At 51.1% G+C, this 24,101-nt stretch overlaps 2 protein-coding genes across 4 annotated transcripts in view; one reads left to right on the forward strand and one right to left on the reverse strand.

Annotated features, from left to right (window-relative positions):
• The window catches only part of LOC132675795 (ral guanine nucleotide dissociation stimulator-like), an 87,673-nt gene that overhangs the window by 21,786 nt on the left and 41,786 nt on the right, over positions 1-24,101 (forward strand). The window lies entirely within an intron of this gene.
• LOC144615658 (ral guanine nucleotide dissociation stimulator-like) lies at positions 995-5,938 on the reverse strand. 3 transcript variants are annotated; one of them, XM_081795016.1, is made up of 5 exons: positions 5,694-5,938; positions 4,081-4,280; positions 3,421-3,480; positions 2,316-2,482; positions 995-2,046 (listed from the first exon to the last, which is right to left on the reverse strand). In XM_081795016.1, the coding sequence occupies exons 2-5, from the start codon at positions 4,260-4,262 to the stop codon at positions 1,553-1,555; spliced, it is 903 nt and encodes a 300-aa protein (XP_081651142.1). In that variant the 5' UTR covers positions 4,263-4,280; positions 5,694-5,938; the 3' UTR covers positions 995-1,552. The 3 variants fall into 3 exon arrangements, with proteins under 3 accessions (XP_081651142.1, XP_081651140.1, XP_078298718.2); XM_081795014.1 differs by lacking the exon at positions 5,694-5,938 and having other exon boundaries at positions 4,081-4,776; XM_078442592.2 differs by lacking the exons at positions 3,421-3,480; positions 5,694-5,938 and having other exon boundaries at positions 4,081-4,763.

Here is a 24,101-nt window from a genome sequence, read left to right on the forward strand (position 1 = left end):
ACCCAACCTGGGAGGAGGGCCAGCAAGCAGACAGCAGTGGCCAAGCCTGCATCCTCCACCGGCCTGAATACAGGGACTGGCTGCTCTACTGAGAAGCAGAGCTATGGAACAGGAGGTGCACAGGCAGCTGGGGTTTGTCATGGGATGGGACCTGGATGAGTGTGTTCCAGGGCATGGGGCAGGGATGCTGTGCAGGAGGTCAGAATGAGGGAGTGTGGTTTCTTTCCTGCCCCATGGGTCACCGCTAGGTACCCTGATTGCCACAGTGCTGGCTTGTCCCCCTGATTCTTCAGGGATCCATCAGTCCCAGGGGTCCCTGCTTTTCACATAAGACCCCAACGGAATAAAGAGTCTATAGATATTGGAAACTGGAGGCAGCGCCCGAAAAATGCCTATAAATTATGTCCCCAGAGTTGTGCTAGGTGTACACGCCTACAGAAAGGGAGAGTTTCGGTACACATGTACCCTTGTGTACAGTGATGACAGACAAAATATTGGAATTGGCCCAGTCATTCAGCTTCTGGAGACGTAGAGTAAAGGATGATGTGTGACCCCTGAGAATGCAGAAGGGGACAGGACTGTGCCTGTCCACTGTGGGGACATGCCATAGTACAAGACCATAGTCCTAGATGGATGCCCAACCTGTCACACCACTCGTGAACACAAACACAGACACCTGCTGCACTCAAAGCCAAAGGACTGTGAAGATGACACCATGAGTTGGGGGCCATTATGTCTTCAAAGAATATACTTTTTTTTCCGTATATATTTGTTGTTTCCTATTTATTTTTTTGGAAAGAGCAAGAAAGGGAATCCTGACCAGGGCTTCAAGCTGTCATTGCAGAGCCTGACTTGGGACTTGATCTCAAGAACCATGAGATCATGACCTGAGCCAAATTCGACTTGGAAACTCGCCCACTGAGCCACCTTGGTGCCTGTCCTCATTCTTTAAATCTTCATTTTACTGAATACATGTCACCTGTAGGAAACCCTGAGAACTTTATACTTTATTGCCTAATAGATTAGCATAAATGGCATATTGACGGTTTCATTTGGGTATTTTTATAATATGCACGTTAGACCAATATCACCATGGCCAGTCCAGGAAAATGAAAGATTTTCCAGGTATTCGCTCTGGTCCAGACATTTCTCTTCTGGCTTCTGCTCTTGTGTCAAACCTCAGAGGGTCCCCATGCCAGATAATGAAGATATTTCAAGTGGGGACTTCACCTAATCTTTGTTCTTTGAGGACTATTCCTCTGTCATAAAAAATATTAGTGCCATTGAATATTTAAGCAATTATTAATCAGTCTCCTGTCATGTAGCCAGACACAACAGGCCATGTTGTGTGTTTGCACACACATGGAAGTCCCAGAGGAGCTAAAGCAGCAGAAACCAAGATCGCTGGTTGCAGAGACTGGGGTGAGGGAATGAGCCGTGGGTGATTGATTAGTAGTCCACGTGTCTCTGTGATGGAAATGTTCTAGGAGTACATAGTGGTCACGGGTGTAAAATCCTGTGAATGTACATATTGACACTTGAAGTTGTAATTTCAAAAGATCAGAGTAAATTGTTTGGAACTTAATGTTTTATGTATAAACCAATAATACATAAGGACAGTAAATACCTCTATACCCACTACTAAAATGACAACGAATGCCATGACAAGGTCAGGGAATTCATCCTTTGGGGCTGCGGCCGACATGAGCCGCTGTTGGGGAGCTGAGGCTGGTTGCTCAGCTGCAGCAGGTGGTTGCTCCAGCCCTTCCGTGACCCCGCCGGCTGGGGCTGAGGGCTGCTCATGCTCTGGGGCCACCAAAGGGGCAGGTGGCTCTTCCAGCTCCTGTCTGTCAGCCAGAGCTGGGAGTACCTCCTGCCCTGGTGGGGACGCTGTAGTGAGGGTCTCCGATTCTCGTACGCGCTGAGCTCCAGGAGAATTGGTGGCTTCAGGCAGCCTGGGCTGCGAGGCTGCAGTGGGCACCACAGAGATAGCGGGGGCTCGCTCCCGAGGGACGTGTGGATGTGGCTCTAGAGCTGCTGCCAAAGCTTCAAGAATAGAAAGTGTCATCACCGTGATTGCCATTCCATGGCAGGAAACCTCTCCCGCAGGCATTGTCATCTGAGTCAAAGGACCCACCAGGAGGAAATCTCCCAGACAGCAGACTAATGGAACAGTGATCTGAGACTAGTCCCTACGCCTGGCCCACCTGCAGTCTAGGAAACATGTTCTCTGTGGCATACCCCATCCCCTCCACATGCCCACATCTCCCACCCAGAATCCTCCTCGCCCAGAGACTCTGGCTCATTGGGCTCACGGTGTTTCCGCCATGAGTAGAGAAGGCGGGCGCGGCGCTGCAGGTCAGAGCCCAGCATGTGGACCCCTACATACGCCCGCAGCAGCTTCAAGCTGGTGAAGTCTGGAGGCTGGAAAAAGTCCTCGGGGTAGTGATCCAGCCAGGTGCCCAGGATGGAGGAGATGGCCCTGGGGATACAAAAGTAGCCAGAACAATCACCATGGGGTGTTCCTCCCACTGATGTCTCAGGACAGGCCTGTGGGACCTGGCCTCTATGCCTCCTGCTCCTGGATGTCCAGAGGGTGGTCCTATACGTTGTCCACCTGTGATTTGGCAGTCCCGCCTACGAGAGACCTGGTCACTAAAGAGGGACCGTCAAGATTCTGTTTGACCGGAACCCCTTAACCAATGATGTGGTCTTCTGTCCTTCTTGAGGAAGCCAGCCAGACTCCTCGCTGTGTCCCACTGCCTACCTCCCACTGGAATTCAAGTCCGTGCGTGAGTGGAGGGGTGGTGTCAGGATGAGTCAGTGCCTTCACTGCATACCCTAGCGCTCCATGAAAATCTGCGCAAATACGGGACAAGGGGACTCTGTCTCTTACCTGGGCTTGCTGGGACCCTCCTGATGCCTTCAACGTGACGACCTGTGCCTCTGTGCTGCCTCATGCCCTCAGTGCACATGTGGGTGTCCTCCTGCTGACACTGTTCTCCCATCGTGTGGGTGATATGTGCTCCTTGAGCCCTCACTGTGTCTCCTGTACCCTTGCTAAGCACACACTTTGGATGTTCCCCAAGGTGGTGAGCGTGATGCTCCCCAAAACCGTTATTCTGGGTCCCCTGATGGGAGTGGAAGCAAGGCTGTGGTTGGGAAGGGATGGGGTTGGACTCTCTAAGGAGCTGATGCTGTCCTCTGTCGCCCTCTGCTGTCTCCCTGTGCCCACAGCCCATCCTCTACCAGACAGGACAGAACCCCTTTCCTTGCTTCCAAGAGAAAGCCCTCAGAACTTTGCCCTCTCACAGGACTCTCAGACGTGTGCGATGCTGGGTCCTGCAGCCCCTCCCACGCAGTCTCAGCACTGCCCTCTTGGAGAAGGAAGGCCCTCCAGCATGAGCTCAGCCTACTCACAGTTTCTCCTGCTCCCGGGGTCCGCCATCCTCCTCAGCCTCTGAATGCAAGTATCCGTATCTGGAGGAGGCCAGAAGGACATCATATGAGCTGTCCTGTGGATGCTACGTCTTGTCCTATCCAGAGTCACTGACTGCTGACTAGAATGGAGCTCTGGAGGGGAGGGTACTGTCTGCTCTGTGCATTGGATCCCAGTCAGCTCCTACAGAAGTGCCTGCACCTAGTGGGGCTTGCTGCGTGTTTGAAGTATGATAGGGCCCCAGTCAGCTCCATCACACATATTGGTGTGGGTCTGGGCGTCCTGCTCATCCTGGGCATCCTTGACTGGTTTGAGCCAGGACTCAGACACACAGATAAAGCCTCCAGTCTCCTTTTCCAATGGGAAAACAGCCCAACTCAACACCTGGCGACGGTGAGGGATGAGGCAGAAAGTTGATCATGGGGAAGAGGACAAAGATGACCCAGCAGAGACGCAGCCGTGCCAGCAGAGCTTTCCACAAGCCAGGGTGACTTTCCCTTCAGTGCCCCCACTGAGGACCTGGAGTTTTTCCACCGGGATCAGAGGAACAAAGTGAGACTCCAGGACGTTTGGTGACTTTCCTGAGACTCAGAGCTTTCAGGGGCTGAATCACACTGGGCTGTGAAGGGCAGGGTGCTCACCTCATAAACCGTACGTCCAGGACGTGCTGGGTGGTAGCAAAAGCTCTGTATGTTCTCAAGAATGTGAAGGGGTAGCAGGGGTCTCTACCCAGGAAAGCAGGTACCAGGTGCTCCACTCGCTGCTCCAGTAGCATCCAGCCTCCTTCGATGGTCCACTCCACACAGTTCTCATTGTCGGGCATGGGTGAGATGTTCGTACCCTGAGGTAGAACACAGGAGGGACACAGAGTCAGACACAGCACCATGGACGTCAGGAGGGTTGAGGTCCAGAATGCAGACCAAACCTCCAAGCCGTCAGTGACTTGTGGCAAGAGTGAGACCTGGGTGCCCAGAGTCCGAAGAAGGATGTTGGCATTCACACGAGAACTTGAGGTGGGAAATGGCTGAACACGTTAGGATCTCTGATCAGATATCCCCAAAGGAAAGGGAATTAAAAGCAAAAATGAACTATTGGGACCTCATGAAGATAAAAAGCTTCTGCACAGCAAAGGAAACAACCAACAAAACTCAAAGGCAACCAATGGATTGGGAAAAGATATTTGCAAATGACATATCGGACAAAGGGCTAGTATCCAAAATCTATAAAGAGCTCCCGAAACTCCACACCTGAAAAACAAACAATCCACTGAAGAAGTGGGCAGAAAACATGAATGGACACTTCTCTAAAGAAGACATCCGGATGGCCAACAGGCACATGAAAAGGTGCTCAACGTCACTCCCCATCAGGGAAATACAAATCAAAACCACACTCAGCTATCACGTCACGCCAGTCAGAGTGGCCAAAATGAAGAAATCAGGAGACTATAGATGCTGGAGAGGATATGGAGAAACGGGAACCCTCTTGCACTGTTGGTGGGAATGCAAACTGCTGCAGCCACTCTGGAAAACAGTGTGGAGGTTCCTCAAAAAATTAAAAATAGACCTACCCTATGACCCAGCAGTAGCACTGCTAGGAATTTACCCAAGGGATACAGGAGTGCTGATGCAGAGGGGCACTTGTACCCCAATGTTTATAGCAGCACTCTCAACAATAGCCAAATTATGGAAAGAGCCTAAATGTCCATCAACTGATAAATGGATAAAGAAAGTGTGGCTTATATACATGATGGAGTACTGCATGGAAATGAGAAAGAATGAAATATGGCCCTTTGTAGCAACGTGGATGGAACTGGAGAGGGTTATGCTACGTGAAATAAGCCATACAAGGAAAGACAGATACCATATGTGTCCACTCTTTTGTGGATCCTGAGAAACTTAACAGGAACCCATGGGGGAGGGGAAGAAAAAAAAAAGAGCTTAGAGTGGGAGAGAGCCAAAGCATAAGAGACTCCTAAAAACTGAGAACAAACTGAGAGCTGATGGGTTGTGGGAGGGAGGGGAGCGTGGGTGATGGGTACTGAGGAGGGCACGCGTTGGGATGAGCACTGAGTGTTGTATGGAAACCAATTTGGCAATAAATTTCATATTTTTTTAAAAAAAAACATGAAGGAGAAAGAATCTCAGGTCAGATTGTTAGATGAGTATGCACAGCACCTCCCTGCATTAATAGCAGTGTCCCTGTGATTTCTAACAGCACAGTCCATTCTATGGGGATCCGAAGAGAGGGACAGTACCTGGCAGAGGTTGGATCAGGATAATAGGACATGTAGGACGTTCAGTGCAGCACTGTGACATGGCAAGAGAAGGGAATCCTGTCACAATTCCACATTTGTGAAGGGATGAATGGGTGAGGTGAGTGGTCACATTTCCAGAATGTTGTCTAGGTGATAAGGCCCTTGCCTCTGATCTGGAGGGGCCCCAGGGGCGTGTTGCTTGGCAACCAAAGTGCAGAGCATTAGACATAATACAATGAGCCCCATGTCTTCTGGGTAAAACTCTCCCTGCTCCTCACGAACGTGTGTCAGATGTGGAGAAGGTGTGGAAGGATGGTCGGGCGAACCGAGACTCCTGGGAACGTTCGTCTGGGAAACGTGTACAACAATGTCAATATATTCTAGACTGAATGGGACGTGAAATGGTCTCACACCTCTTTTCTGATATTCCTACAAAAAATGGAGAGTGATGTTCTGTCTGGCCGTGGCAGGGGCTGGGCCTGAGGGCATGTTTGGGGAGCAGATGGGGTTCCAGGTTCATCTGGGACCAGGAGTCTCCGAGAGCTACCAGGGGAGCAGCAGTGTGTTTTCTGGGCCCTGGGATTCTTTGCATTGCCTCTGGGCCCTGGGGTTTGGGTTTCCCTGGTACCTGCACTCACCCTGAGTCAGCGCGGCCCCCTGCTGATGGCATGGGGCTTCCCCTTTCCTTTAGGGAAGTAGAGCAGGGGCTCTCATTCAGCTTCTCCTCCATCTGTGGCATGTGTCTCTGTAAAGACAGTGCCCAGCAGGCAGGCAGGCAGGCAGGCAGGAATCCTCAAAGCCGTGTCTGCTTGCTTTCACTTGTCCTCAGACCCATATGAATTCATTCCAGATATGGCACCACAGTGTGCACTCACCTCCCCCACGGAGGAGAAGCAAGGTGGCTTGAGGGCTTGGATTCAACCTGTTACAGGTTAGAGGCACCTCAGAGATCCCTTTTCCCTCCTTCCCAGCATGACATGTGCGTGGCCATGATGGGTCCACCAGGTGGTCCACTGCCATCCAACCTGCTCCGGTCCCGGGGAGGACCGGCCCCCATGTCCCCCTTTCCCCGAAACTGAACATGAGGGGATGGGAGTGCCCAGGGAAGGCTCAGAGTTGTGACCTGGCTTGTCCTGACCTGCCTTAAGCAGCTCTGTGTTACCTTATGTGACCTCCTGGAAAACATCCTGAGGCATCGCCAGCGTGGGTTAGGGAAACCTCTCCAACATCTGAGTAATCCTGAGCACTGGGGTTTCTGGTATCCAGAGCCCCGGTACCCGGAAAAACAACAAGAGAACATCCCAAAGTCTCTGTGTCTGTAGACAAGTGAGCCAGGTATGAGACCTTACTAGAACATGGGTGCCAGGTTACGGGAGTTCCAAGCTTTCCTGGGGCCTGTTGTGAGCAAAGTGATGTCACTGCCTAGGATCCACCTCCTGAGTCCCCTCCTGGGATAACACCTTTGCAAATAGCCCTCTCTTTGCTGACTGCTCACCCCCATTCTCCATGAAATGTCATATCGGTACACAGTTCCACCAATGCACCCCTCTCCACAGTCCCCTGGGAAGGTCTGGGGGCAGCCAGGGTCCGAGCTGTGAGCCCTATCTGGGTTGAGACAGAACTCTTCTTTCTTACCTCTTTCTGGTCCCAGAGTCGCGACTGTGCTTCTCAGGGATGGTCCGTGTCTTTCCTGCCCAATGGAGATCATTCTAGCCTGTACTTCCTCAGGAGGTCCTCAGGCATATGTAGGATGATACCTGTGAAACTGGAGCAGTGGTATCACCTGTTGGAAGTTTATCCAACCACATTGACTTCAACTTCTCACCTCCTCTGATTCTGCTGCTCCTCCGATCCCAGCCCACAGTCCTTGCAGGTGTGCGTACGTGCGTGAGTGTGTGTGTGTATGTGTGTTTACCAGTGCTTGTTTTCTGGGGTCCCAGAAGGTCACATCCCCACCTAGGGAAGGATGGCCAAACATTTCCCAGGAGCTTAGGTTCTCTACTTTCTAAAGCAATCCCTACAGAAGGGATTGGAGTTGGGGCCTAGTAGGACAGAACTCTCTTTTACGTAGACTTGGTCAGTAGTGTGCCACGAGCCATTCCCTGCCTTTCCACTGGGTACATACAATGGGGACAGGGTGGCACTCAGTGGGTTGCCCTGGCCTGGGGGTCCTCCTCAGGGAAGAACGTGCTGGGATGTCTTCTGTGACGCTCCTCTTCAGCCTCACCCCCACGCCACCTCCATGTCCGCACCCAGTGACAGTAACACACCCTTTTCCAGACCCCCTCCGAAATCCTGGGTCAAATCCAGGACCCCATTTTGAGGACATGAAGTTGGGGTCATGCCTGGTTCTGCCTTTCTACCAGTCTGTGATTCTGGGCGAGGCACTGACCCTGGCAGGGTCTTCACTTTCCCCTCCCCTCAGTGGCTCCCTGGGATGCCCACATCCTGTCAACACATCCTTGTGGGATTTCCTTCCTGGAGTGTGGTATGGACGTAGTGTTTGATTTCTGTTGCAAAGAAGATGGCACCGTGACCCCAGACCAAACAAGTTTAGGTGATAAAATGTGCATGGCACGGCCACGTGCTCACTGTCACTCTCCGTGTTGTCTCTCAGCTCCTCACAGTGGGGACCAACCCCCGTGTTGAGTCGTGACACAGACAGTTACACTAGCCTAGCCCTGAGAGACAACAACAGACAGGGAAGGACTAAGGCACTCGATGTGGACTGAATCGTGCCACCACCCTGAAGTGGGCTCAGGGGTTGAGTGAAGCAGGTTCTGTCTCAGTGATGACAGCAGCCCCAACCTCCTGAGAGGCTCTGGTAGGAGCCCCCAGCTGAGTCCTGCTGAATTCCTGGTCCCCTGGGCCTGTGAGGTGGCAATTTTATGAGGAAGCCACTAAGGGTGGGGGAATATTGTCCCACAGCACTAGAGCAGAGTAGTGACAATGTCCTCTTGCCCCAGGCCCTGGCCCTCCTCACCCTCCCTCTCTGCTGTCCTCCGCAGCTCTTTCCGGTCTCCCTGGTCTCCTTTCACACGTCCCCTCTGAAACAACGACCCCTGCCTCCGAGTGTCCGCCCCACTGTGCCTTCTGCCAGGCTACATACCCTCAGACTTGTGCAGGGCTGGCTCGTTCTTGCACTGCGGCAGGAAATCTTAACGTTTCCTCAGCACAGCCTAGACAGACCCTCCCCTGGTGGAGCTCAGGGACCAGTTGCCGCACCTTGAATTTTTCTATGGAGTCCTTGCTCATGTCATTCCCATTTTTGTTTCATGTTCTTTCCATCTTCCTGGCTAGACCTCGAACTCCTAGAGGGAAGACGTGGCTGTCTTACCGACACTGGCACTATGTGACTGCTCAGATGCTCATTTCCAGTGGCTGACTGAAGTGGTAAGGGGATCCATCCCACCATTTAGCAGCTCAGTCATTATAGCCTAATTTACCTGGATCATTTTTCAATACTTATTTTATCATATATCTGTTGAGTCCACTAGTCGTAATTTGGGGCGTGAAATCACACTCCAAGATCAAGAGTCTCATGCCCTACTGACTGAAACAGCCAATTTTAATGGAACTACACTGATTTCTAAGTTATCTTGCAGGTTAACATTTTGTACGTATATTAGGTTATGCTGAATTACCAGAGAACCAGCCACATTTCACAAACATGTCCCCATAGATTTCCTCACCTGACGTTGCTGGGTGTGTGTTTAGATTGGAGACTAAAGTCCTTCATGTGGTCATTGAGGAACCCAGAGTTCCTCCATTTTGTCCCTTCTCCCTCCCAAGGATATCAGGTAGTTGCACAACCAGCAGCACAAGGGGCGATAAAGGGGAAAGAGGACAAGGAAATGCACATGGGAGCATGTTATCAGCCTGGTCTAGAGTGCCTAAAATATCCACCTTTTCACTTATTCTTGGTTTTAAAGGCAAGGAAGTTTTAAGTAATGATCTGTGAGAAACTATGTCCCACAAAACACAGAAAATGCAACCCTAGATATGCACCACAAAACATACGAAGGTAATTCCTGAGCTGAAGGAAAATTTTCTCCCTACGGGACACACTGTATGAAGGAAATTAGAAGAGTAAACATCTATGTGTGTGTTTATGTGTGATGTCTACATATGTATGAATATGACGTTTTACGAATATCTCTGTATATCTTAAGAAGTGAAGGATCATCGGCTTTTAAACAGAAGACTTAGAAAAACAATAGGTTAAAAATCATAATTAGTGAGCTTACAGACATATTGTATTAAGATATATGAGAGTATCGGGGCGCCAGGGTGGCTCAGTGGGTTGAGCGTCCGCCTTCGTCTCAGAACATGATCTCACGGTTCGTGGGTTCGAGCCCCGCATCGGGCTGTGTGCTGACAGCCTGTTTCCGATTCTGTGTCTCCCTCTCTCTCCGCCCCTCCCCCACTCATGCTTTGTCTCCCTCTCTCTCAAAAATAAATAGACATTAAAAAACATTTAAAGAAATTACATTAAGATATATGCCAGTAGGAAGTAAACGACTGGTGTTTGAGAAATCAATGAAGTGCCTCTTAAGATTGATTGTATTCAAGTACGAAAACTCTCATAAACTACATGACTGCAAGTATAGTGTAAATATGGAAACTCCAGCCAGTTAAATGGGTAGAATTCCATATATCTGTGTTCACTTACACTTCAGCACCCCACTCTTTCTTTCTGCTATGGTCATGATCTCTTGGTAGTGAGAATGCTGAGAGAGGAAGTTGGAAGGAGCCCCCTTGTGTCTGGGTGCTGGTGACATGGAGGGAGCTATTGTGGGCCTCCATGTTTTTCTAGGTGTCCCCGGTCCAGGAATATTATAGCCCTCCCTAATTCCCCTGCACAAACCGGTCTAGGTGAGGAAGTTCTGGCTGCAGCAACTTCCTGTGAGATGTGGCCCCAGATCTCAACAGATTTGACCTGAGATATCATGAGATTTGCCCCTCGAACTCATGACATCTGTCAACAGGACAGAGTTGGCTGTTTGCTCTGAGATTAGAAGAAACACAGAGATTCTGGAACCCTGAAGTGTCCAGAGCCCAGGAGAATCAATGAGGGCTTATTGTGTGTCTGGGGGAGCCAGGTGCTGTGCACTTTCCTTTCCCCTGCACCTCCTCACCTCCTGTTTCAATCCCCTCTAGCTTCACAGAAAGCAAGGGCCACCAAGCCAAGTGTTCCCTATTTTAGTGGTGGTTGTTACCCCGGCTGCTCTTGGAACGCTGGGTGAGTTGGAAAGGATGAGCCAGGGACCTCATATCCTTTTGGTGGTGGCCTTAGTTGGTTTGTGGGACCCTGGGTGTTGGTAGCAGTCCACAAAGCAGAAGTGTCCCAACGCTGCCTATTTACACTGCACAAAGGTGACTACACTAAGGAGTTGTCGTGCCTCCCCCCTTCTGGCTATATTTGGCCTGACATCTCATGAGATTTTGCCTGGGGATCTCACAAGATTTGTAAACCAAGCAGAATGGCTACATCTTTTTGAGTCAGGACAGACACAGACTGCGCTAAGTGTCCATGGCCTAGGACAACGCTCAGGGATACCTTTTAAGTGTTCCCAGGAGTCCATTTCTGGGCACTCTTCTTCACCCCACTCCTCCTCCTCTGCTGTGTCTTGCACCTCTAGTTTACTGGGAATAACGGGCCAATCTGGTCCAGCAGCCCCTGTTTCTGTGGCCAGGTGTTTCACCCACCACATCTAGGATGCTGAGACAGGAAATATGAACACGACCCCTCGTGTCTTGATGCTGGTGACATGGCAGGGTCTACTGTGGGACCACAGGTTTTCCAAGGTGTCCCCAACCCAGGCAGAGCACAAGTCGACTTCTTTATCCTGCACAAAAGAGGTTAGGCTACCTAGTTCCCGCTCCTGCCAAGTTCCCAGGAGGTTGGAAAAGATCTTGCCAAGTTTGGCCATGGATCTCATGAGATCTGCCCCGAGATCACGGGAGACTTGTCAACAGGGACGAGGTGGCTGTGTTCTCCGGCGGCAGGAGAGACACAGAATGCCCACAAGTTCCTGCACCCTGGGAGGTGCAATGGCAGGCTGCCTCTGTGTTCAGAAGAGGCGGCTCCTGTGCACTTTGTTTCTCTCTGCACCTCCTGACCTCCTGTTTGCACCACCTCTCGTTTAGCATGAACAATATGCAGTCCAGCTGTTACAGCACATACTCGGCACCCAGGAAGAGCCAAGCCACACTCATTCAGGCAATGAGAAAACACTGTTTATGGGGCAACGTTGCCGGCCCAGTGGAGTCCCCTCCAAAGGCTGAGCCCCGCACCTCGGCCTTCGCCTCCTTTTCTGGCGGTGATGTCAGGGGCTTGAGAGACAAAAGAAAAATGGAAGGGGGTACTTATAAGTGGTGCTCCACGGGTAGTTGGTGGAGGCAGGAGGCAAAGAAGATCACAGAAGCCATTAGAAAGCATGGGGAGTATCTAGCCCCAGGCATCGGGCCGGCCCCTTTTATCTTTTTTTCCCTCTAGGTTTTCTTCTCACAGCCATTCTTTCCTATTTCAGTAGTCCGTGTTACGGCCACTGTTCCTAGAATGCTGAGAGGCTTGGGGAGTACTGGTGAGACACCTCGGGACACTTTGGTGGTGGTGCCTGGAGACATTTGTGGAAGTACAGGAGTTCCTAGGTGTCCACAATCCATGAATGTCCCTGTCCTGCACAAACTAGGTGAGTGAGTTCCTACTCCTGTGAGATTTGTCCCGAGATCTCCTGAGAGGTGCAATTAGATCTCGCATGATCTGGCCTTATATCTCACGAGAATTGTCCCTAGATCACGGGATACTTGTGACCAGGGGACTGTGGCTTCCTTTTACAGACTCAGGATAGACACAGCCTATGCTCCAATGTCCAATGTCTGGGACAGCTCTCAGGTAGCCTTTTTGTGTGATCACAGAAGCCACTTTCTGTGCACGTTGTTTCTCCCTTCCCCTCCTGCACGCAGCTTTCTCTGTCCTGTAGTTTGTTGTGACAAATGGGCCTCCGGTCCATTTATTCTTACTTCATTGGTCCGTGTTTAGCTATTGTGTACCTTAAGGCTGGGAGCGGCAGAAAGTAAGAGCGAGGCCCTTCGTGGTGAATTGCTTCCGGTGTCTGTTGGTTTTTGTACACCCCTGGATGTCGCAGCAGTCCCCGTGCAGAAATGTCCCAGCCCTGGCGGTGTGCCTTGCAGGTACCAGGCAAGACCAGGGAGTTCCTCCTGCTGCCAATTTCCTGTGAGATGTGACTCAAGATCTGGTGAGCTTTGAACACACGTGTCCTGAGATATGACCTTAGATCTCAGGAGATTTTCCCTTCATGAAGCGCTATTGGTCACCAGGGAAGAGTGGCCGTGAATTCAGGGGCAGGACGACACAGACTGCCCTGAAATGTCCAAAGCCTGGGAAAGTTCTCAGGGACTCGGTTCGTGTGTTCATGGCCACTTCCTGTGCGTGTTGTCTCTCTGTACTCTCCTACTTTCTGGTTTGTGTCCCCTGTATTTGTGTGTGGAAAATGGGCTGTCTGGCTCATCCCTTCCTGTCTTGGTCTGCGCCTCACTCTCCTGCACCTAGAACACTGAAAAGCTGGAGGTATGAGCCAGGCACCTGATGTGGAAGTGCTGGTGGCATCTTTGAGCTTTGGTGCAACTACAGTTGTTCCCGGCGGTCCTCAATCCAGGAATGTCCCAGCCCTGCCAGCATACCCTGTGTGAATCAGACGAGGCTAGGAGTTCCTGCTTCTGCGGACTTCCTGGGAGATTTGGCCAAATTTCTTGCAAGAGGTGGCCTTAGTTCCCTCGCGATTTGCCCCTAGATCATGGGAGATTTGTTAATAGGGAATCGTGACTCCTTTTGAGGAGGGCAGGACATATGATCCTCTCAATCGATGGAGAAGAAGGAATTCACAAAGGACAGCATTCTTTCTGGAATGAAAACCCTCAATAAATTAGGAACAGAAGGAACAAACCTCAACATCCTGAAGACCATGTATGAAAGACCCACAGCGAATATCATCCTCAATGGGGAAAAACTGATAGCCTTTTCTGGGCTTGAGATGATTTTGTGGCAGAGTCCAGAAGGAATATCTCCAGTGCTTGCTCCCTGTGTCTCGCAACTCATGTTAAAAGCTGGAGTAATTGTCTCCGATTGGGACTGGCTGGCATCTTTGCTCTTAGGGAAACTGAGAAACCCGGCATGTGAACCTTCAGTTTCAAAATGTGGGATATTCCTCAAACATGCAAAGGGATTTCAGACACTGAATGGACAGGATGTGACAAAATATCCTCCAATGCCCAACACCATGTAGACAGCCTTGCGGAGAACATTCTAAACCCAGTGCCAATCGCTCCCCGACACTCTCCCAAACACACACTCGTGCACAACACAACTCAGACATTGATACTGCCCAGAGCATAGGGTCATGGGATAGAATTCTTAGTGTGGATGGTTGATTCAACCTTCAGTATTATTTAAATCATTTACAGTGAACCTTGAAAACTTTTAAATTTCACATTTCTCAGAATAGAGCAATTATTCTAAAGCCATGGTAACAAATAACGCATTAAAGCATGTTTTCAATCACCTGTATCCGTCAGTGACCACTCTAGGAGCCTCCTACTCCTATTGTAACAGATTCCCACAAACTCACTTGCTTAAAACCACACCAACTAATTGTTACGCTCTGGACATGAAAAGTCCACAATGAGTCTCCCGGCACTAAAGTCAACATGGCAGCAGGACTGAATTTCTTTCTCTGGACTCCATGGAAGAATCTGTTTGTTGTCCCTTCCAGCCTTTAGAGGATGCCCACCTTTTTGTCTTGGAGCCCGTGCCATCTCCAAAGCCGGCCATGTCTGATCAGTTACTCTCACATCACATGATCTTGACACTGACTCTCCCTCTTTCACTGACGTGGACCCTTGTGATTACATTGGCCCCTCCAGGCTAATCTCCCCAGCTCAAGTTCCTTCATCTTATCACAGCTACAAAGTCTCTATCGCCGTGTAAAGTAGCATATTCCCAAACTCATGGGGTGAGCATGTGGACATTTGTGGGAAGCTCTAGTCTACCATAGCTACTCCCATCAGTGAACACATTTCTAAAATATGTCAATCAATGCAATCTCCTCATTCCTTAAATCAGCGCATTACCACCCGTCAGTCTCCTGCTTTTGAGAGCCAACCTGTCAGCAGCTGACACCAACTCATGTATGTCCCCGACATCCACCATTTCCAGAACTCCACACTTGCCAAAAATTCTACATAAGATCAGCAGTGTGGCCGGTTCAGAGAGACCGTGAGTGACTGACAGGGCTTGCCCTTCCTGAAGGAAGCAATACATTCAGCTCTGTGCTTGCTGCTGCAGAAATTATGAGCAGAGCTTGTCATTTTTCAAACTATTTCAGTATGACATGTATACATTTCCCAGAACATAACTGAATGAAAGGGAAAAGGGAAAGAAAGACCGTGCACGTGCCAGTGTTGAGGCATTTGAATTGGGGAGAGAGAAGGAGGAACTCTGTGGTGGGAGGAATCTGAGGATCCAGTGCCTTGAAGGTTCTCAGGGATAAGAGCTGTGTGCTGCAAGCAGATTTCATGGGGGGACGGGGCTGGAGGAGTGTGTGTGGATTGACTGTGTCCTGTTAAAAAGTCACACATTGAACTCTAATGCGTAATGTAACTCTAATGTGACTGACTTTGCAGAAAGGCCTTTACAGAAGATATAAGGTTAAATGCAGTTAAGGGCATGGGGCCCTTGATCCAATAGGGTTAATGTCCCCAAAACAGTGAGCTTGAGCTCCCCACCTCCCACCCGTGCACAAGCACCCAGAAAAGGACACGTGAGATCACAGGGCAAAGAGGGCCCTGTATGAGGACGGGAACAGAGCTCTCACTGACACCTGAATTGGTGAGAACTTCCCATTTTGATCTTAGATTTCCAGCCTCCAGAATTGTGACAAACAGATGTCTGGTAAACTCAGACATGGTGTTCTGTGGTATTCTGTGAAGGTAGCCTAAGCTGATTAAGGTGGGTGACACTCGGTCATCGGCCTCAGCAGCGTATCCTACCTGGGCATTTCCAGAATCTAACTCAGTTTTGTCTATGTTCTGGAACTGGCACTCACAATCCACTTCCCCCTTGTGAAGAATGATCTGTGAATTTACTTTTTTTCAGTTAGCTCCATGCCCAGTGTGGGGCTTGAACTCACTGACCCCAAGATCAAGATTCACACGCTCTACCAATGGAGCCAGCCAGGTGTGACTGACCTGTGACTTGTCACGTGGTTGATGATTTCATAGCACAATTTCTTACATGTAGGAATGACCTAGACCGAAGATCTTCTTGGATTTTCTTATCATCCAGTTTGACCTCAAATATCAACCTAGAATGACCCGGGAAATCTAGATCCAGATTCTGCAGGGTGACTTCTTGACCCCACATGGCATGCTCTTCCTTTTCTCTTGGGAAATTTCTGTGCTTCTGACTCTCCAGAACCACAAGACACGTATTTGACTGCTGTGGAGAGAGCTGGGCTTAGTCTTGGGGAGACACAGTTGAAAAGGAAAGAATCCCCAGAATCAGGGTATGTTGTGGTGTATGGAATTATAGAGGATGTTCCTGTGGGAGGAACAGAAGCTGAGGATGAGAGCCCCTCTCCGACTCCGCTTTTTGGCGGGCCCAAACCTTCCTTTTGTGGGAGCAGCAGATGAGACACTTCCAGCAATAGTCAAAAACCATCATAATAATTTATAGAAGCAAGGATTCCGTGCAGCCTCTAGATTTGAAGGCCTGGAGGCTCTTACATAGATGGCAAGCCAGCACAGCAGAAGAGGACCTCAAAGTCCGAGAAGTGTGAGTTCACCAAGCGGATAAGGAGCCCTTTGCAGATAGGTGGAGTGTGCTTAGTGGAGGTAATCTCGCAAACGAAAACTCAGGTAGGAAGAACATGCACAGGCCAACGGCAGCGCGGCCTGAGGGAGAAGACAGTCTGTGCCAGCACAGGTGTATCTGCACACGGCCACCAGCTCCATTTGGGCAGGCACAGGTACTCTGTTCATCTAGGTTTGCCTGGCTCCACCTTGAAATTGTCTTTCACACAGGCCAACACAGGAAAGGCTGTGTCAGCCTGAGGGGAAGATGAGGGAAAACTTTGCACCAGCAAGAGAAGCACTCATCTTTCACCCTGTTTGATCAGATCCTGGGGAACTCAGCATTCATGGCCACCTGCCCCCCGAACCCTTCCCCCGCAGGCCTGGGCACGACAGGCCTTAGGCCAATGTTGGGGGAAAGGTGACCAAAAGTCAGGAAGCCCTGGGCATTCAGGATGACACCTGCCTGCAAAATCTTCATGCACTGAACATCTGAGTGCCTGCTTCTACACTGTGGGTTCCGAGAGCAGGACCACGGTGCCCCTCGTGGCCTCTTGGGGGAGGCGCACAAGGATCCCAGGATTGAGGCAAGGGCAGGTCCAAAGGATACCATCCCACCTTCCCCTTTAGGCCCAGCTGAGAGTTGACAGCAGGAGGTGAGCGGGGTTCCAGGCACACCTCGTTCTTCCCTTGGGTTCCTCCATGACTGCACCTTGGATGAGATTTGTGCAATCCAAATCAGCCCTTGGAGGGAACAAGCCATGTCTTGAAAACAAAGCCAAACAACTATTCCGAAGACACTAGAAGCATCTGGGCAATTTTATGGTCATCAGCAGAGCACTTCCAGGGGTCTGATTTGCCTATGTCTTGATTGCGCCTCTAGGTACTGTCTGTCTTTTCCACATCTATACATATACATATACATACGTATATGTGTGTGTGTGTGTGTGTGTGTGTGTGTGTGTGTATATATATTTACATAATTAATTGCTCTAGTAACGAACCCTCTACCTTCATTGCCCTTTTTAGCTTCTCTCGGTCTTTTTTCTTGCTACCATTCTCCTTTCAGCATGGATTGGGTCATTATTATGGTTGAACTTCCAGATTCTTTGTCCCTTTCATAGGCTTCATGGGGTAGTGCATCTTCGTGAGATCTGCGAGATCATTTTGCTGTCCCTTTGTGTGGTATTTGTGGTGTACTCTCCTATGATCCTGTTGCCAAAGATTGACTCTAGAGTTGCTTTCGTTAAGTGGTCTGGGTTGTTGGTGCACTACTAAGAAAGAATGAGTTCAGCGGTAAGTATATTTTGTCATGAAGCCTTTGGCTTGCCTCCTATGTCTTCCCATTATGTCTTACTTGAACATTCAGGACACTCTGGCTGTATCAGAACCGTCCTGTGGACCTTGTCATATGCAGATAAGATAAGCCAAGAGATTCACATTGAGTTTTCAGTGGCATCAAAATCTTTTGACAGGGGCTCCTGGTAACCCACAAATCCTCACAACAGTTGTGGAGACGTATACTGTGATTTATATTTTTTGGAACTGTCAATCGGGCGCCTGGGTGGTTCAGTCAGTGGAGTGTTTGACCTTGGCTCAGGTGGTGATCTTGCGGTTTGTGTGTTGGAGCAACCGAGTTGGGTTCTGTGCTGGGCCTGGAGCATGCTTCAGATTCTGTGTCTCCCTCTATCTCTGCCCCTCCCCTGTTTGTGCTCTGTCCATATGTCTGTCTCTCTCAAAAATAAAACGTTAAAACAAAAACCTGAAATTGAGATCAATGTATTTATTGTAATTCTATTTCACATTAGCATTCTTTATCTCATCTAGTTAAACTTGTCAACATCTGTTTGGGTGGTGTCTCAGTCCGTTCGGCCTGCTCTAACAAAATCGACCACAGAAATTTCTTTCTTCTGGCTCTGGAGGCCGGGAAGTCTAAGACCAAGGCCCCAGCATGGCTGAGTCCTATGAGGGCCATCTTCCTGATTCATAGCCAAACACCTTCTGGCTGTGTCCTCCCTTGGTAGAAGGAGCAAGGGGTCTCTGTGGCATCTCTTTTATAAGAGCACTAATCCCATTCATGAGGGCCTCGTGATCTCATCACCTTCCAGAGGCCCTAGCCGCTAATACCATCACATCAGGCATTAGGATTCCAATCTATGGATTTTGAGGGGACATGAACATATGGATGTTAGCAGATGATGACATGACCATGTGTTATAGAATCTCCACTTTGTGTGCCTTGGCTGGGAGTCTTTGAGGAAATTACTGAAGCTCTCATTGACTCAGTTGATTCACTTGTAAAAGGAGAAGTGCCTTAGTGTTGTGGGAGGCCATGGGAAAGTCCCCCACTTGAACCTTAACTCTTTGTGTAGGCTGGATCAACAGATTGTGAACTTGTCTCTAGGCAGGCCCTCTGGTGTGTTGATTTCTTAACAGATGCACAGTGGCTCTGAGGGGATGAAGACTTGGCATTCTTTAGTCAGCGACTAACCTGGATGCTGCAGGTCCCTGAAAGTACCACATAATCTCTGCTTGTTTCCCTCCTCTCTTCCTTTGCCATTTGAACTCCCACCATATGTGAAGAGGCTCAGGTGATTGATGTCTGGGAAGAGGATGCTGACTGTTCCCTCAGGTAAGAGTTAAGTGCCAGACCTGGGCAAACCACGTTGAGGACCTCCTAGCTCAGGTATTTTAATGGCCTCTTTGTGGTGTGTGAGCCTCTTAGATCTTAACCTAGAGGACCTTGGTGCAGAAAAGCCTAGCAGATGGAGGGGAAAATGGAAACAGGAGTTGGATATAGATGTTAGCCTCAGGGGAAAGAATGTGGTTTGAGTTAGGAAATGAGGAGGTGGGTAGGAGGGAAGGTGCAGATATATTTCTGGTGGCCCTCTGGCCATCTCACTCCCCCTCTCTCTCCATAGTAAGGAAACATGAACAAATATTAATAGAACGTTCCCCAGGGCAGGTGCTGGCCCTGGTCACAGCCATTCATTCGCTGAGTAATGAACTCGACTGTGTTCCTTTCGTATTATTATTCGAGGTTCTTTGTTTTTTTCGTTCATTCTGAGACACAGAGAGAGAGTGCACGCATGCATGTGTGCCTGTGAGCAGGGATAGAGCAGATAGGGAGGGAGAGAGAGAGGACGGCCAGCGGGCTCCACAACGTTAGCACCCATCTTGAAGTGGGGCTCCTTGTGGGCTCAGCCTCAGAAATTGGAAGATCATGACTTGAGCCGAGATCCAGAGCCACATGCTTTTGTTTCATTTTTAATGTTCACGTCTAAGAGAAAGAGAGAGAGAGACAGAGAGAGCACAAGCGAGGGAGGGGCAGAGAGAGAGAGGAAACCCAGAATGGAATCAGGTTCCAGGCTCTGAGCTGTCAGCACAGAGCACTAGGTGCGACTCAACTAAGGAACCCTGGGAACCTGACGTGACCCAAAGTTGGACCATTACCCAGCTGAGTCATCCAGGCGGCCCAGAGTTTTCAGTGTGTATTTTCAAAACAAAAAACAGCTGTATTTATATATAGATCTATCTATCTGTGTGTCCATACGGATAACTCTATACATACACATACATGTATACCTATACGTACATATATTCATGAATATATATGCATATGAATACACACACACACACACACACACACACACACACCAAGTAAGCTGAGCAAAACAGTCTTCTCAGTGGAGACGCAGAGCCAGGAGGAAGGCATCAGTACAATCTTCAAAATGAAAGGGAAACGTCATTCTCCTATCTATCAATACGTGCCATGACACGGAGACACACGTGAGGGTTCTGGTAGGATAGGAAGCTGCTCCCCCGGAGAATGCAGGCAAATGGTCCCTATGGAGCCAATGGAACCCAAGTGGACTTGTGGCATGGGACTGATAAATGAGGCCGAAAACTGGTGACCTTTCTAATGCTAGCAGAGGTCATTTGCATTTGTATAGCATGAGATCATTGACATTGCCCCTGGGGGGAGAAAGGTTTTGCATCTCTATTCTCCTAGGCTTGTGGCTTAGTTTTCTCTTCCCTTGTGCACTTGAAAGAGTCCTGACAGGTCCTGATGGTACACAGTAAGTCCAAGTCACCAGAGTCCAGAGTCCCTTGGTGGGTATTGTGGGATGGTGTCCTTCCCATGACCATGAAGTCCACAGACCAGTCTTGTGCTTTTGCTGTAAGTCCTGCTTCTACCAGGTCCAGTCTGGGGGTGCCTCTTTGCAAGTCCTCAGGTGAGGACATGTGATGAAGGCTGCACATTGGGACTGACCTTCGATGATCCATATGTCCGTGACTCCCTGCTCTCCTTCCAGGGCTGCGTAGGTTCGTGCCCTTGATGCTCCTTTCGTAGAAAGCCTTGACTGCTTGGTCTCTCTACTCCTCCTCACCCTGGATGGTAGTCCTGTGGCTCCCCTTGAATCCTCAGGCCTATGTTTTCTTGCCCACCTCTGTACACTGGCCCTCCAGAGCGGGGTCTGGTACACCTTGCACGTTCAGTCGATGCTTGCTGCAGAATGGCATGGGTGATGGCCTCTCTCTCTCTCACCAAAAGAAAGAAACGTAGAAAAGCAATTGAAAAGCAAGAAAAGGAAAATGGCATGGAGGAGTTGGGATCTGAGGCACACTGTGAAGAAAACATGGGGGTTGGGAAGTAGTGGAGGTGGAAAGGCGGTTCCACAGAGTTGAAGGACATGCCACAGTCAGCGGTGGCAGGGTGGACTTGAGGGTGGGACCGCTGGTGGTGCAGTCCAGGTAGGGCCATGGGAAGGGCATGCAGAGCTGAAAAGCACCGGCATTTCCAGGAGAAGGGAGGTGGAAGGAGTCTCGTGTGCCCAGTGTGTCTCCCTGTCCCTTAGGGCTACCCTTGCGGTCACGGGTCACGAGCGAGGAGGGTGCACAGCTGCAGATGTCCACGGTTGGCGGGAACATGAGGCAGAGTGAAGAACAAACACAGAGGCCTAGGATGCAAGAGGGAGCACTGGGTTCCCGTCCAGCCACCTCCCTGGGAAACCAGCTTTGCAAAAGCTTCCTGGTTCTCTTGAGGGGTGACAGGGAGGTGTCCACCTTGGGAGGAGACACCTGCCAGTCCCTCTCCCACTGGCCTGGTCTCTGGAGCCCTCTGCCTGGCTCCTGGCTGTCAGGCTGGCGGGCAGGCGGTCAGAGCATCTGGTGGGCGCAGCGAGGTGCGGTGGTGCAGACCCTGGCGCCCAGGAGCTGTGCCCCCTGCGGGGGGTGGGGGTGGGGGTGGGGGGATGGGGCGGCTTGGATCCTGGGCCCAAGCAGGTGTGCGGGAGCGCGCGCGCACGAGTGCGCTCATGCGCGTGGGCCAGGGGCGGAGCCCATGAGGCCCACAGCTGAGGCTGCAGCCGTGCTGTGAGTCCTGGCTCCCAGCCTGCCTGCCGCCCCAAGCCCCCAAGTGTCTGGGCCAGCCAGGGGCTGACGCCCACCACCCCCCCCCCCCCCCCCCCCACTGCCCAACGGGGACATGCTGCTGCCTGGCGCCTGCGACCCGGTAGCCATGGCATTGGCGGTAGGGGTAGCGGTGGTGCTCGCGGGAGCGTTCGCGGGAGCGTTCGCGGGAGCGTTCGCGGGAGCGTTCGCGGGAGCGTTCGCGGGAGCGTTCGCGGGAGCGTTCGCGGGAGCGTTCGCGGGAGCGTTCGCGGGAGCGCAGGCGGGGCCCGCGTGGAGAAGACTGGGAGCCATTGAGCCTCCAGCCCCTGAGGGTGGCGGCCCTGCTGCTCCTGCTGCTCCTGCTGCTGCTGGAGCCAGAGGCCAGGGCGCGGGACGCGCTCCCCTGGCGCCTCGGTCTTTGGCTGCGCTGGTGGAGTGCCAGCACTGGCAGGGGCAGAGCGCCATGCGATGCACACACACCCCCCCCCGCGCCCCCCCCCCCGGCGCCCCCGAAAGACCATCTGGGAGAAACCTAAAGGTGGAGCAGCTGAGATCCACAGCCTCCCTCCAGGACCTGCCTCAGTCCCGGTGCTGCCAAGGTAGGGATCCTAGTGACAAGGTCCCATGTGGCCTTGCCCCCTGCCCCTCTCTGTCTTCCCCTTCCATCCCCTCCCCCCCCTCGTGCTCCGGGCTTCTTCCTGGGCTCCTTTGCGACTGCGGTCTGGAGGACTCAGGAGTGAGCTTTCTGGGTTGGAACCCGGTTCCCTGGAGTAGGAGGGCCCCAGACATGTAGGGGGTTAGGCTCCGGTGGTGGGGGGTGGTGCAGGTCGAGAGGGGGGGCGCCCTGAGTGCCCATGGAGGTCTGACTGGGTTGGTGGCTGGAGGGTGGAGGTGCTAATGAAGGAACTAAGGAACGAACGAAGGAAAGCGTGGACCTGCGGTTGTGGGAAAATGTCAAGGCAGGGCCAGGGAAGTCGCAGCCATGAGCAGGAGGAAACATTCCTGCCTGTGAAAATGAAGCACAAGGGACCTGAGATTCCAGAGAAACATTCCAGGGAGAGTCAGGGTGGTGGGCCTGAGATGCTGGAGGCCAGCCGGGGACGGTGTTGAAGGGATTGAGAGTGGAAGCAGCAGGTGAACACAGGCCTCCTGCCTCCCCCCTCCACACCCGCTGCCCTGCCCCACCAAGCTCTGCCCGTGGTGGCAGAGGTGCACCCTCTGATATGCGGGAGAGATCCCACCCCGCTTGTGGCTAAAGAGGTTCCTCTATCATGGGAGTCAATGGGACTACGGGGTAGGAGTCTGAATTAGGGGAAGTGCAACTCCCTGTTGAGCTCTTCATTTCTGAAGGCCATTTGCATTCAATCAATGAACTCGGAGCCAGTGAGGCAGGAATAAGTGGTGCTTCTGTGTTTTAGAGGGTGGTCCAGACTCTTTCCTACTTGGAGATGTGTGCTGAAGAGAACTGGGTGTTTTGGATGGAGTCCGAAGTCATCTTTTTGGGAAATGTTGGGTGGGAACGTCTTCTTCGCACTCTGGCGAGGAAGGTGGATGGAAAAGCTCCTTGTTCCAGGCAGACTTTGGGTTTTGTTCTTCCTATCCGTGGGGCGTGGTGCTTCCTGTTTCTGTGGAGTGCCTCCCCTCTTGCATTCGTTCCGTGTTTCAAGACTTTCAGACCTCAGCAATCACATCTCCGGGACTCACCAGGAAGCACAAGGGAGAAGTGACTCGGAGCCCACCGGGTCCCTAGAAACCAGTACATGTGTACTTGAGCAGGCAGTGCTCCTCTCTCAGCCCCCTTGGAAATGAGGTCTTGAGCAAACGCTCTTTCATTGCATGGGTTGTACCTCTCCCCGGTTGTTGGGGGGAGTGTGTGTGCGTGAGTGTGGTGCTGTGGCCCGTGTGGAGTCCGGACCGTGTCAGGGACCCAGGTCTTTCCAAGGAATGTGTTTTGTTGCATGGGAATATCTCATTTCACTAGAGAGTTCCAATCCTGTCTCAAAGGCTGAAAACATCCTGAAGGCAGCACCTTGACCTCACTGAAAGCAAAGGCCTTAAGAGCAGAGGCTTTCCCAAACTTCCATATCGAGCTGACTGGTGCTTTATGTTTTCAGTAAGATGGTGTGGTGTAGGCCAGTTTCA

The sequence above is a fragment of the Panthera onca genome, chromosome A2 (genome assembly GCF_046562875.1).
Source record: "Panthera onca isolate mPanOnc1 chromosome A2, mPanOnc1 haplotype 2, whole genome shotgun sequence".
NCBI classification, from domain to species: domain Eukaryota; kingdom Metazoa; phylum Chordata; class Mammalia; order Carnivora; family Felidae; genus Panthera; species Panthera onca.

Bases quoted from the DNA above. Each gene is read 5' to 3' on its own strand.
- LOC144615658 (XM_081795014.1), bottom strand. From the start codon at position 4,325: ATGGTGCTGTGTCTGACTCTGTGTCCCTCCTGTGTTCTACCTCAGGGT. The intron at 3,481-4,080 runs GTGAGCACCCTG...GGCCTCCTCCAG, and splicing joins CTGGACGTACGGTTTATGAG to ATACGGATACTTGCATTCAG. The intron at 2,483-3,420 runs GTGAGTAGGCTG...TTGTATCCCCAG, and splicing joins CCCCGGGAGCAGGAGAAACT to GGCCATCTCCTCCATCCTGG.